Raw genomic sequence first — 15,259 nt, 5'->3', positions numbered from 1 at the left:
ACATGTGTACAGGTAGGCATGTTTGGGGAGGACGAGAGCGGTAAATGTGACTTTAGTCCAAATTCCAGTGTGGCAGCCTGGTTGCCTAATCGTAAGTATGTGCCGTTCAGCCAGGATTCAAGGGTTGTTCTTTATTTTTACTATTTTCTACATTGTAGAATAATAGTGAAGACATCAAAACTATGAAATAACACATATGGAATCATGTAGTAGCCAAAAAAGTGTTAAACAAATCAAAATATCCTTTGCCTTGATGACAGCTTTGCACACTCTTGGCATTCCCTCAACCAGCTTCACCTGGAATGCATTTCCAACAGTCTTGAAGTAGTTACCACATATGCTGAGGACTGCTTTTCCTTCACTCTGCAGTCCAACTCATCCCAAACCATCTCAATTGGGTTGAGGTCGGGTGATTGTGGAGGCCAGGCCATCTGAGGCAGTACTCTCCTTCTTAGTTAAATAGCCGTTACACAGCCTGGAGGTGTGTTGGGTCATTGTCCTGTTGAAATACAAATGATGGTCCCACTAAGCGCAAACCAGATGGGATGGCGTATTGCTGCAGAATTCTGTGGTAGCCATCCTGGATAAGTGTGCCTTGAATTCTAAATAAATCACTGACAGTGTCACCATCAAAGCACCCCCACACCTCCTCCTCCATGCTTCACGGTGAGAACCACACATGCGGAGATCATCCGTTCACCTACTCTGCGTTTCACAAAGACACGGCGGTTGGAACCAAAAATCTCAAATTTGGACAGATTTCCACCGGTCTAATGTCCATTGCTCGTGTTTCTTGGCCCAAGCAAGTATTTTCTTCTTATTGGTGTCCTTTAGTAGTGGTTTATTTGCAGCAATTAGGCCTGATTCAAGCAGTCTACTCTGAACAGTTGATGTTGAAATGTGTCTGTTACTTGAACTCTGTGAAGCATTTATTTGGGCTGCAATTTCTGAGGTGCAGTTATTCTAATAAACTTATCCTCTGCAGCAGAGGTAACTCTGGGTCTTCCTTTCCTGTGGCGGTCCTCATGAGAGACAGTTTCATCATAGCACTTGATGGTTTTTGTGACTGCACTTGAAGAAAATTTCAAAGTTCTTGAAATTTTCCGGATTGACTGACCTTCCATGTATTAAAGTAATGATGGACTGTCGTTTCTCTTTGCTTATTTGAGCTGTTCTTGACATAATATGGACTTGGTCTTACCAAATAGGGCTATCTTCTGTATACCACCCATACCTTGTCACAACACAACTGATTGGCTCAAACACATTAAGAAGGAAAGAAATTCCACAAAATAACTTTTAAGAAGGCACACCTGTTAATTGAAATGCATTCAAGGTGACTACCTTATGAAGCTGGTTGAGAGAATGCCAAGAGTGTGCAAAGCTGTCATCAAGGCAAAGGGTGGCTACTTTGAAAAATATAAAATATATTTTGATTTGTTTAACACTTTTTTGGTTACTACATGTTTCCATATGTGTTATTTCATAGTGTTGATGTCTTCACTATTACTCTACAATGTAGAAAATAGTACAAATAAAGAAAAACCCTTGAATGAGTAGGTGTGTCCAAACTTTTGACTGGTACTGTATATTATCAAGGCTCAGGATAAGACCCAGATGCAGACAGTTCGAAATAGCAAAAGTTTATTTACAAAAACAGGGGGCAGGCAAATGACAGGTCAGCGGCAGGCAGATGTCAGTAATCCAGAGCAGAGTCTGAAAGGTACAGAAACGGCAAGCAGACTCAGGGTCGGGGCAGGCAGAATGGTCAAAACTGGAAAACATGGACTACAAGAAAAACAGGAGTACGGGCAAACGCTGGTAAGCTTGACGAGACAAGTGAACTGGCAACAGACAAACAGAAAACACTGGTATAAATACACAGGGGATAATGGGAACAAATGGGAGACACCTGGTGGGTGGTGGAGACAAGCACAAGACAGGTGAAACCGATCAGGGTGTGACAGTATATGGGTGTTTTTGGAACCTTTGGTCATGTTTATCAGTGGCGCCATCCTGCAGAACGAACAATGAGGAAGTCTATTGCTGGTGCGGTAAGTTTCCGGTCTAAATCAGTCTGTGATAGGCGGGATGAAAGAACCTTGGGCCATATGTATCAAGCGTCTTATAGTTAGCGAGCTGATCTAGGATCGGCTCCCCGCTGTCCATTTGATCTAAAAGACAAAACTGATCCTAAATCAACACTACTCTGAGATGTTTGATACCCAGGTTTGGGTAGGTTACTTTCTAAATGTAACCTGTTACAGTTACTAGTTACCTGTCTGAAATTGTAACCAGTGAAGTAACTTTTGGATTACCCAAACTCAGTAACGTAAATTACTTTCAGTTACTTTTAGATTACTATCCCCTTAAGAGGCATTAGAAGACAAAAATGAATATTACCAACTGAACGACATCTATTGCAGGATAAATTAGCGTTAGTTTACATAGCTGGCCATAAATAGATGTTGCATTTTACTTCATGGGTTGGTTATGTAGGCTTCTTCTAACCCATTGCTTTCTACTACAGATAATATGATTAGGTTATATATTTACATTAAAAACCAATGTCTTTCAGATTTCCAGTCATTCCAATTCATTTAATATCCCTTGATCTTCAAGAATAGGACTTGGAAATATGGAAGTATAGATTAGCCAAATTGTTTTACCTGAGCATAACCCCAAAACTAAGGATTTATTTGCCTACTCTGTTGTTTATGATTTTGTTATCATGCTTCGAGTTGAAAAATAAATGCTGCCCTCTTGGAATGGCTTACTTTGAGCACTACAGAAAAGTGCTATTTGCATGTGAAAACATGATGCCATATGCTGCATTTGCTATAGGCCTATTTTTTGTTTTTGTTGGTGACACTTTGATATCTCGATAATTTGCAACAGTTGAACAGTTGAAACAATAACAAAGTGGCTTACCCCGCCTCTGTTCTGGTAAAAAGCTGAGGGATGGGCCTGGAGAAATGTAACCACTCTCAGATTAGTAGACAGAGATATGAATGCAAGGACTGAACATCAATGATATCAACATTATTGTTTTAACCGTGATTTGAGGCTATACAGTGTTTGTTTACATTTATAATGTTTACAAACATTGGAGAAAAACAAGCTTATATTTTGCATTCTCATGGGTTGTGACAGTTGAACTATGATCATGAGGAATTTTAAGCTATATTCTTCAAGTTATATTCATCCATGATATCAACAGTAATGTTGCAAGAGCGCATTTATCACTGGCTGTCCACTGGTAGCAAAAACAATGATTGATAGGCAGCTTAAACTTAAAAATACACATGTACACTTGTGAACAGCCATCCACAACAACCACAATCCATAAATCGCAAATTGCTAAATGAGAGAGCAGCAGTGTGATTCACATAAATGCTCTATGTAGCTATCAATAACAAGTGATATCCATATCAGCGTAGGCTACACCATTGCTGTTGTCCTTACCTCCAAGCGTTTATTCAGGTTGGATAATCTTTGGATGCCGACAGCAGTCGCACAATTGGAAGACATCTCTTGGACTGTAGCCTACAAAAGCCTATTCCTGCTCTTTTCCCGCTATCAATTAAACACATTTGGTGTGTCATCATAGTGGTCTCTGACTTGTGGTCAGACTTGCTCAGGCGGAACTTAAACTTGCACCTTTTTTAAATGCTGATTTGAATGTCGTTAAGAAAACAGATTTTTTTTCTGCACACATCCTTTCTGAATTTAAAAGTAATCCTAGAAGTAATGATCTAGTTTTTCAAAAGTATCTGTAATCTGATTGCAATATTTTTGCTGGTAACGTAACAGATTACAGTTAAAGTTTTTTTGTAATCTGTTACCTGTAATCCGTTACTCCCCAACCCTGTTGATACCTATGGCTCTAGAAGTATAGCTGGATTCAAGGGCCAGATTTCAGTAGCCTTAGTAGTCTAGAGTATCCTATAACATCAAGTACCTATACTGATCTCTAGCAGAGCTGTTGCCTGGTGTGTGGGTCTTCCTCTCTGATACTTTCCCCTACGCTTTGAAGCTGAGAGAAAGCCTCAGTAAGGACCTGCTCAGTCAGTCAGTCAGCTAAATGACATGGCTGCTTTGAAACTGCTCTCAACAGTCGCTCACGTTGCCTTCAAAGCACAGACACATCAGGGAGAAAAAAGGAACCAACTCCTCTGTGAACAAGAAAAGAAGAGACTGAAGAAGGGGTCCTCGGGAAGAGAAAGGAGAGAGAAGAAAATAGCCTGTTTCTCCAGCTGGTTTTGAGATCTGTGTATTTGCCGTTCCGTTGAGGTCTTTGATTGCATTTTCAGACACTACAAGGGCTTCTGCCATGGGGGTTTGAGGCTTGTAGTCTGTGTAAAGGTCAATACCCGCTGTCTCGTAGCATTTCGGCATTTGTATTTCTGGCTGTTTATAGTCAGGTTGAGCTGCAGTTATTTTGAACAACGGAATAACTGAACAGGAATTATTTGTATCGTACCATTTGTACCGCAATGAGTCAGGCAGTACTGATGGTTTGGGAAATTATTCTCAAGATTCCTTCAGAAAGTGGGTCAGGATAAGAGGATTCAAACCGCGGCAAACGGAACAGTGTTGAACGGGCAGGTATGGTTTGCAAGTCCACCAGGAGTGATTACAAGAGTGATTCAGACTGGAGAAATTCAGGCATGTGTGGAGGGGTGTAACAGTGCGTGCGTGTGTGCGTGCATATGTTTAGGATCTAGATAAGGATACGCTTCAGCTACAGCCTATAGACAGTGAGTGGCGGAAAATCTGCATACTATCAATGAACATTGTACATTTTGAATCAGACATCACATAGGTTGTCTCCCAAATGGCTCCTTATACCCTATTTAGTGCAGTACTTTTGACCAGGGCTCATAGCCTAAACGGATGTTAACTGCTCCGTGATTAAGACCTTGATTTACTGTCTTCCTTTCCTGAGAGACAGAGGGAGAGAAAGAGATGGAGATGGAGAGAGAGAGAGATGGAGAGAGAGAGATGGCGAGAGAGAGAGGTAGAAAGAGTTGTCAGTAATCTACCTCCTGCTTTTTCGCCATCCCTCCTGCATCCTCTCTTTTATGCGACAAGGAAATAGTCATTATTGCTGGAATGCCTCATGCTAAGAAATGGTTTCTAGGGGCTTGGAATCTCTGGGACTATTTCTGAGAGCCAAGGGGAGTCAAATCTGACCTCCTTCGTAAACTAGGCAACCCGCTCATCCCAGTGCCGATGACATATACGACGGGGGCGAGATGTGTTCCATAACACTAGCAGAGACATAGGGTTTGTTGACACAGACTAGTGTGTTATACAGTGCATTCGGAAAGTATTCACACCCTTTGACTTAAAAAAATATAAATAAATACGTTACAGCCTTATGCTAAAATTGATTAAATTGTTTTTTTCCCCTCATGAATCTACACACGATACCATATAATGACAAAGCAAAAACAGTTGTTTTTATACTGTACCAGTCAAAAGTTTGGACACACCTACTCATTCAAGGGTTTTTCTTTATTTGTACTATTTTCTACATTGTAGAATAATAATGAAGAAATCAAAACCATGAAATAACACAAATGGAATCATGTAGTAACCAAATCAATATATATTTGAGATTTTTCAAATAGCCACCCTTTGCCTTGATGAAAGCTTTGCACACTCTTGGCATTCTCTCAACCAGCTTCACCTGGAACGCTTTTCCAACAGTCTTGAAGGAGTTCCCACATATGCTGAGCACTTGTTGGTTGCTTTTCCTTCACTCTGCCGTCCGACTCATCCCAAACCATATAAATTGGGTTGAGGTCGGGGGATTGTGGAGGCCAGGTCATCTGATGCAGCACTCTATCACTCTCCTTCTTGGTAACATAGCCCTTTCACAGCTTGGAGCCCAAACCAGATGGGATGGCGTATCGCTGCAGAATGCTGTGGTAGCCATGCTGGTTAAGTGTGCCTTGAATTCTAAATAAATCACAGACAGTGTCACCAGCAAAGCACCCCCACACCATAACACCTCCTCCTCCATGCTTTACGGTGGAAACTACACATGCAGAGATCAGCCGTTCATCCACACCGCGTCTCAAAAATCTCAAATTTGGACTCCAGACCAAAGGACAAATTTCCACCAGTCTAATGTCCATTGCGCGTGTTTCTTGGCCCAACAGGACTCTTCTTATTATTGGTGTCCTTTTGTAGTGGTTTCTTTGCAGCAATTCAACCATGAAGGCCTGATTCACACAGTCCCCTCTGAACAGTTGATGTTGAGATGTGTCTGTGACTTGAATTCTGTGAAGCATTTATTTGGGCTGCAATTTCGGAGTGTATTAACTCTAATGAACTTATCCTCTGCAGCAGAGGTAACACTCTGGGTCTTCCATTCCATTCGTTTCCCTTTGCTTATTTGAGCTGTTCTTGCCATAATATGGACTTTACCAAATATAACTATGTCCTGTATAACCCCCCCCCACACACACACACCTTGTCACAACACAACTGATTGGCTCAAACACATTAAGAGGGAAATAAATTCCACAAATTACCTTTTAAGAAGGCACACCTGTTAATTGAAATGCATTCCAGGTGACTACCTCATGAAGCTGGTTGAGAGAATGCCAAGAGTGTGCAAAGTTGTCATCAAGGCAAATTCTGTCTATTTGAAGAAACTCAACTATAAAATATATTTGTTTAACACTTTTTTGGTTACTACATGATTCCATATGTGTTATTTCATAGTTTTGATGTCTAAACTATTATTCTACAATATAGAAAATAGTAAAAAATAAAGAAAAACCCTTGAATGAGTAGGTGTGTCCAAACTTTTGATTGGTAGTGTATATATATATATATATATATATATATATATTTTATATATTTATATACGTATTCAGACCTTTTACTCAGTACTTTATTGAAGCACCTTTGGCAGCGATTACAGCCTCGTGTCTTCTTGGGTATGATGCTACAAGCTTGACACAGCTGTATTTGGGGTTTTTCTCCCATTCTTCTCTGCAGATCCTCTCAAGCTCTGCCAGGTTGGATGGGGAGCGTTGCTGCACAACTATTTTCAGGTCTCTCCAGAGATGTTAGATCGGGTTCAAGTCCGGGCTCTGGATGGGCCACTCAAGGACATTCAGAGACTTGTACCAAAACCACTCCTGCCTTGTCTTGGCTGTGTGCTTAGGGTTGTTGTCCTGTTGGAAGGTGAACCTTCGCCCTTGTCTGAGGACCTGAGCACACTGGAGCAGGTTTTCATCAAGGATCTTTCTGTACTTTGCTCCATTAATCTTTGCCTCGATCCTGACTAGTCTCCTAGTCCCTGCCGCTGAAAAACATCCCCAAAGCATGATGCTGCCACCACCATGCTTCACCGTAGGGATGGTGCCAGGTTTCCTCCAGACGTGACGCTTGGCATTCAGGCCAAAGAGTTCAGTCTTGGTTTCATCTGACCAGATAATCTTGTTTCTCAAGGTCTGAGAGTCCTTTAGGTGCCTTCTGGCAAACTCCAAGCGGGCTGTTATGTGCCTTTTACTGAGGAGTGGCTTCCGTCTGGTTGGTGGAGTGCTGCAGAGATGGTTGTCCTTCTGGAAGGTTATCCCATCTCCACAGAGGAACTCTGGAGCTCTGTCAGAGTGACCATCGGGTTCTTGGTCACCTCCCTGACCAAGGCCCTTCTCCCCGGATTGCTCAGTTTGGCCAGGCGGCCAGCTCTAGGAAGAGTCTTGGTGGTTCCAAACTTCTTCCATTTAAGAATGACGGAGGCCACTGTGTCCTTGGAGACCTTCATTGCTGCAGACATTTTTTTGTACCCTTCCCCAGATCTGTGCCTCGACACAATCCTGTCTCGGAGCTCTACGGACAATTCCATCGACCTCATGGCTTGGTTTTTGCTATGACATGCACTGTCAACTGTGGGACCTTTTACTGTATAGACAGGTGTGTGCCTTTCCAAATCATGTCCAATCAATTGAATTTACCACAGGCGGACTCCAAGTTGTAGAAACATCTCAAGGATGATCAATGGAAACAGGATGCACCTGAGCTCAATTTCCAGTCTCATAGCAAAGGGTCTGAATACTTATGTAAATACGTTTTTTTTTTATACATTTGCAAAACAAAATCAAGAAACCTGTTTTCGCTTTGTCATTATGGAGTATGATGTAGATTGATGAGGAATTTTTTTTATTTAATCCATTTTAGAATAAGGCTAATGTAACAAAATGTGGAAAAAGTCAAGGGGTTTGAATTACTTTCCGAACGTCGAGGCCGATATAGCACTTTCTCACACCACGTGTGAATTCATTGTCACGTGTGAATACCATGGTCCTCTAACATAATTATCGAATTAGTAAAACACTTATTCCCAACCATGTGGATTGATTTAAAATTAAATGTTTTCCGACACTTTTTATTTAATCTTTATTTAACTAGGCAAGTCAGTTAAGAACAAATTCTTATTTTACAATGACAGCCTATCCCGACCAAACCCTCCCCTAACCCGGACAATGCTGGGCCAATTGTGAGCCGCCCTATTGGACTCCCGATCACGGCCGGTTGTGATACAGCCCAGGATTGAACCCGGGTCTGTAGTGACGCCTCTAGAGTCAATTAAATTAGGCTAGCCATTTATGTTCTGAAAATAGTCTACATTTCCCCTTCTACATTTTCTGATATAAAAATGCCTATCATACCAATATTTTAATAACAGACAACGAATACATTGTGAAATATTTTTGTTGATCGATGTTGTCTTGTTACTTAAGGATGACTGTTTCACTATATCCTCCACAACCTTCTATGGTAGAAGCATTCTTCTGAGACAGCATAATATTTTCTTTTCAGATGGCTGTCTATCCTGTCTTTCTTATAAAAATCTGCAGGTTTTGCAGAATATATTGTTGTCTACAAAGAGCGTCCGAGCGGGGTATTGCCCCATTTTTATAACCTTGGATGATCAGGGATAGAGTCTGTTGGAGGATCAGCTTGAGCAAAGTGAGGTGTAGAGTCACTGATCTACAAATAGTATTCACCATCAAATCATAGGCTTTGTGCAATTAAGATTCTCATGCCAAGCCTCCCCTAGTTTAGGCGATCCCCCCACCAAACACTTATGCACAACCAGACATTAATTGACACAAGATGGCTCCAATCAATAATTTAAAGAGCATTTCCTAGGATTTTCTGCCTGCAGCAAACCCAGTGGATAATGCTGGAAATACTGGTCAAAGAACACCCGTCTGGCTCTAGTTATACCTTAATATGGGTCTCTCACAAAGCCACCAGTCAGCAAAAAAATAGATGGTTGTGTTTCGAGTAAAACAATGTGTTGATTGAAATTATTATTATGTTGATGCATCTTAGGCAACATCATCTACCTGGGGGCTGAAGGTTATGACACTCAAATGGTACTTCATAAAAACATAGACCAATTTAAAAGACACACAAGATGGTACGCATTAGCTTGCTCCAAGATGGCAAGTCAAAAGCCTATTTTCATATCTGTAATTAATCAATACATACAGTGCCTAGTGAAAGTCTACACACCTCTTGCAGTCGTCACATTTTGCTGCCTTAAAATGTTATCTAAAAAGGAATTGTATTATTTTCCTATAGATCTACACAACCTAGTCCACATTTTCAAGGTGAACATTATAGAAAATGTTCCTAATTAATACAAAATAAATAAGTATTGATTGTGTATGTCTTCACACCCCAGAGTTAATACTTGGTGGAAGCACTTTTGCAGCCATTACAGCTGTGTATCATTTTGAATAAGATTCTACCAACTTTGCACAACTCCTAGGGCAACATACACTCAGTGGACAGTGTATTAGGTACACCCATCTAGTACCAGGTTGGACCCCCCTTTGTGTCCAGAACAGCCTGAATTCTCTGGGCATGGATTCTACAAGGTGTGGCATTCAAACATTGCTCAATTGTTATCAAGGGACCTAACGTGTGCCAGGAAAATATTCCCCACACCATTACACCACCGCAACGAGCCTGTACCGTTGACACCAGACAGGATGGGGCCATGGATTCATGCTTCTTACACCAAATCCTGACTTTGCCATCAGCATGACACAACATGAACCGGGATTTGTCGGACCAGGCAATGTTTTTCCACTCCTCAATTGTCCAATGTTGGTGATCGCGTGACCAATGGAGCTGCTTCTTCTTGTTTTTAGCTGATAGGAGTGGAACCCGGTGTGGGCGTCTGCTGCAATAGCCCATCCGTGACAAGGACAGACGAGTTGTGCGTTCCGAGCTGCCGTTCTGCACACCACAGTTGTACTGCGCCGTTATTTGCTTGTGGCCCGCCTGTTAGCTTGCACGATTCTTGCCATTCTCCTAGGACCTCTCTCATCAACGAGCTGTTTTCGCCCACAGGACTGCCGCTGACTGAATGTTTGTTGTTTGTCGCACAATTCTTGGTAAACCCTAGACTCTGTCATGCATGATAAGCCCAGGAGGCCGGACGTTTCTGAGATACTTGAACCGGCTTATTGATAGAAAGCAATATTCAAACCTAAGTCAAATTGAAGTCAGGACTGAAACTGGACCACTCAGGAACACTTAACACCTCTTGGAAAGCCATTATGGTGTGTCTTTGGCATGAAACTTTTTGTAATTGTCCCGGTGAAAAGTATAAACTCTATCCCACACTCAAAAAAAAAGGTGCTAGTTAGTACCAAAAAAGGGTTCTTAATTTTGTCCCTGGAAGGGAACACTTTTTTGGGCTGTGGAGAACCTTTTAATATTGGTTCTTCGAATAACCATCCGTGTAGGGTTCTTCATTACACTCTAAAACATTTCCCGGCAACTGGTTGCAGTGAATATGTGACTCGTTTCAGGAAACTAGCCCTATGTCGCGCATCACTACTTCACAGGAGATCCATTTGAACGTAAACTTTTTTTTAATCATCTGCCATCTGTAAATACGAATACAATTGTTAAATTATGAGCCTAGTTGGTTTAGCCACGGAAAAAGACAGCAACCTTCCCGATAGCCATGATTGGCTGAGATAATGAATGGGCTGGAAATGTCGAGAGATGAGTTCGGATTGGTCTGCCATGTAGCACGCTTCTGCCTATAACATGAGCTGGTCAGTATGTGTAGGTAATCCTTTCTAACGCAGCTTTTTTGAAAGATATCACGTAGTATAACTGCATAAGTGTTGCTCTCCACTTTCTGGAGGTCCGAGTTTTGAAATCAGTGGAATTAGAGTATGATAGCTAAGGAGATGGAGAAAATTCTGGCATTTGATAATTTTTCTGCTGATGTCTACCAATGTACACCTAGACAAGGGAACGTTTTTAATGTTTTGGCAATTGAATGTTCACCATTTCTGGCTTTGGAATTTCCATGGAAAAAGCTCATAATGCATTTCATGTTTTAAAAAATTATCGAAGACCATGCTTATTTTTTTTAGGACCGAACCGAAACCGAACCAACCTCAAAAAGCACTAATCGCTCAGCATTAAAGGACAGTGTACCCAGATAGGGAAGGAAGCAAAGCTGCTAAGCAAACACAGTGACGTCAGTCATATCTACAGCACTTGAGCTTGAATGCAGGTCTCGAGCTCTCTCTTTCCAAGCCCAATGCCAAATGCTGTTCAGACAGAGACAGTTCAAAAGGTGAAGGCAGGCCTGATAGTTTTTTGATGTGTGTGACAAAGCTGGAAAACAAAATATGGTCTTGCTAGAGGCCTGAAGTTTCAATCAATTTCTTAAATTTTATTACTGTTGCACCATTTATACAAGTACATATAATTTGAATGCTTACATTTTTATTTTATTTTGTTTGAATGAGAGGTGGTGTGGAGATAGCGGTAAGACATGGAATGAAATATCAACTGTAATTGCCATGAATGCAGACTTGAAAAAAGCTATTTTCCACTTCACCGAAAGACAGGACTACACAGGTTTACCCAACCACGGACATGCAATTACTTTGTCAAGAGAGGAAGAGACAATCCCCCAAGTGACACACAACATTCCTCGCAACGTTTCTACATTGTTGGGCAAAAATAAATGTTGTGTGTCAACTGGGAGAAACTGACCGAAAGGTACTCAATGAACGAATGACAATGAATGAATGGGGTGAATAAATCTACATATATACCTACATATATTTTCATATATGTAACATATATGAGCAGAAAGTAGAGGAAAATGCATGGTAGGTGGAGATGACAAGATTAGAGGCTCCCTTCCTTGTGCGAGTTTCTTCCATCTTACTACTCGAACATGTCACATGGTAGCCATGGTTACAAGGACCATGGCAGCTTGAGTAGGCTGCAGATGCCTCATGCAGTACCATTCATTTAGAACCCCCATCCCCAGACAACACTACTACTGTTGTCAGCTGGGCACTATCCCTTTTTTGAGTGTAAATGTATTGCACCTTTGTGCTATAGGCTGAGAGCCATTGAGCTAAATTGATTAAAACACAGTAGATATGTCTTACTTTTCAACTGAAATAAGATAACAACCACCCCCCCACTGTAAGGAAGAGAAACAGACTATGCTGCAGTCAGAATGGCCCAGAAGAACTGAGAATTCCCGATGTCTACGAATTCAGAGCTGGAACGTCTGAGAACAATCTACAAAGCTTTTCAGGATTTCTAGGAACATTTAAGAAATGCTTCAAAAACCATCCAGATCATCTACAACTACTGTTTTTCTTAGAAAAACTAAGAAGGTATAAGAGTGTTGTAAAAAAAACTTCTTAGGACATCTTCATATGCCTAAGAATGCGTAGACAGATATTGTACCTCTGGGAAAGTCTCAGAATTTCAAAGTACCTCCTCTCAACTCAGAGTCTGAGCGAGGTGGCATGAACCTGTCGGGAAACAGGCGGCAAGAAACTGAGTGACCACATATAGCGCGAACAACCCAAAAATACCAAATAAGCTGCAGACTATGAGGACAGCAAAGGGAACTCACTTGGCGCCAAAACAGAGGTGACAGGTACGGTAGCAGAGAACACGGCACTCTGGAGAGGAGCGAGTTTGGGGAATGGGGGAGGGGGTGAGTCGAGGATGGGACAGACAGAGTGCATGTCCAGCTGGTAAACCCCTTTTTTTCCACTTCGTTTTAAGACATCCGCAGCACACTGTCCAGGGGAATGTACGTGTATGGTCCCAGACCACAGAGGTCTCTGAGAGGACTGTGAGCGAGATGAAGGCGGAGAATGCTGAATCCCAGAAATGGATGGAGGAAGGATGGTGTGAAATGGAGGGGCATATGGTTGACACAGACTTGTATCAAAGTTCAAATACTACAGCAGAAAAAATAGAATAACCATAACAATAATAATCGGCAGCAGCAGCATCATCCTTCTCAAGGTTGTTGTCACAATCCTCCTCCTCCAACAAATCATTATTATTATTATAATTATTATAATATTAATATGGGTGGGCTATTTAATTTCATTTTTTCTCTCTTTTACTTCATTTTTGTTGTTTAACGTAATTTATTTTCTTAAAAGAAGCGTCCATTAATCTTGAACTGCTACGGTTTGATCCTTGCTTGGAACTGGTGCCTCTGTTGCATTGGCCTCCTTGACCAGTGCGGCGGGCTCAGCGGAAGCCGGCGGTGCTGCTGATGAACTAGGGGCTGGGGCCTCCTTGGCCGGGGCTGCCACTGCTGCTTCTGTGGGCTTGGCTTGGGGGACAGCGGCAACAGGGGCCACCTCGGCTTTAGCTGCTGGTGTTGCGGGGTCCTCAGTCTTTTTAGCGTCGGCCTCGTCTTTGTTTTCAGCCTGGGCTGCGGGTGGTGCAGGTGCCTGGGCCTTGACCTCTGGAGCTTGGGCGGCTTCCTTAGCGGCGGGGGCTGGCTCTTTCGCAGGGTCGGCTGGTTTCTCCTTGGCTTTGGGGGCAGGGTCGGCGACTTCCGCAGCCTTAGACACCTCCGCTTTGGGCTCCGCTGCAGGTTTTTCCGGCTCCTTGGCGGGAGGGGAGGCACCCTTTTCTTCCTCCTTGGTCGTCGTGGCATCGGCTGCGGGCGCGTCCTTTGCGTCGTTGGCTACCTCGGTGGTCTCGGCGGGAGCAGGGGCCTCATCCTTTTTGTCGCTCTGGGCTTCGCTCTCCTCGGCTGACGCGCCCTCTGGTTTGGCATCCTTGTCTTTGGCCTTCTCATCGTTTACATTGTATCCCTTCTTCTTTTTGCTGAGCTTGCCTCCCATTTTAGCCTCTGAAAGATAAAAAAGAGAGGAATTAATTTAGACTTTGGAAAAGCTGGTGGTGATATATCCCCAGTGGATACTGATGCACTGCACTCTGGTAATCAACATTGATATACCAAGGAGGATGTACAGTGGGGAAAAAAAGTATTTAGTCAGCCACCAATTGTGCAAGTTCTCCCACTTAAAAAGATGAGAGGCGCCTGTAAATTTCATCATCAACTATGACTGACAAAATGAGATTTTTTTTCTCCAGAAAATCACATTGTAGGATTTTTAATGAATGTATTTGCAAATTATGGTGGAAAATAAGTATTTGGTCAATAACAAAAGTTTCTCAATACTTTGTTATATACCCTTTGTTGGCAATGACACAGGTCAAACGTTTTCTGTAAGTCTTCACAAGGTTTTCACACACTGTTGCTGGTATTTTGGCCCATTCCTCCATGCAGATCTCCTCTAGAGCAGTGATGTTTTGGGGCTGTCGCTGGGCAACACGGACTTTCAACTCCCTCCAAAGATTTTCTATGGGGTTGAGATCTGGAGACTGGCTAGGCCACTGCAGGACCTTGAAATGCTTCTTACGAAGCCACTCCTTCATTGCCCGGGCGGTGTGTTTGGGATCATTGTCATGCTGAAAGACCCAGCCACGTTTCATCTTCAATGCCCTTGCTGATGGAAGGAGGTTTTCACTCAAAATCTCACGATACATGGCCCCATTCATTCTTTCCTTTACACGGATCAGTCGTCCTGGTCCCTTTGCAGAAAAACAGCCCCAAAGCATGATGTTTCCACCCCCATGCTTCACAGTAGGTATGGTGTTCTTTGGATGCAACTCAGCATTCTTTGTCCTCCAAACACGACTGAGTTGAGTTTTTACCAAAAAGTTATATTTTGGTTTCATCTGACCATATGACATTCTCCCAATCCTCTTCTGGATCATCCAAATGCATTCTAGCAAACTTCAGACGGGCCTGGACATGTACTGGCTTAAGCAGGGGGACACGTCTGGCACTGCAGGATTTGAGTCCCTTGCGGCGTAGTGTGTTACTGATGGTAGGCTTTGTTAC

General features: G+C 42.4%; 1 protein-coding gene across 1 annotated transcript in view; it reads right to left on the bottom strand.

Annotated features, from left to right (window-relative positions):
- Window positions 1-11,714: 11,714 nt before the first annotated feature.
- Window positions 11,715-15,259, bottom strand: part of basp1 (brain abundant, membrane attached signal protein 1) — a 73,881-nt gene continuing 70,336 nt past the window's right edge. Inside the window, exon 2 of the mRNA XM_041841463.2 lies at window positions 11,715-14,200. Coding sequence (XP_041697397.1) covers window positions 13,506-14,192 — 687 coding nt within the window. The 5' untranslated portion in view covers window positions 14,193-14,200 and the 3' untranslated portion in view covers window positions 11,715-13,505. The remainder of the gene's footprint in view (window positions 14,201-15,259) is intronic.

This window comes from Coregonus clupeaformis, chromosome 21, assembly GCF_020615455.1.
Source record: "Coregonus clupeaformis isolate EN_2021a chromosome 21, ASM2061545v1, whole genome shotgun sequence".
NCBI classification, from domain to species: domain Eukaryota; kingdom Metazoa; phylum Chordata; class Actinopteri; order Salmoniformes; family Salmonidae; genus Coregonus; species Coregonus clupeaformis.
The sequence above is the reverse complement of the archived record's forward strand: the minus strand, read 5'-3'. Positions and strand labels throughout refer to the sequence as shown.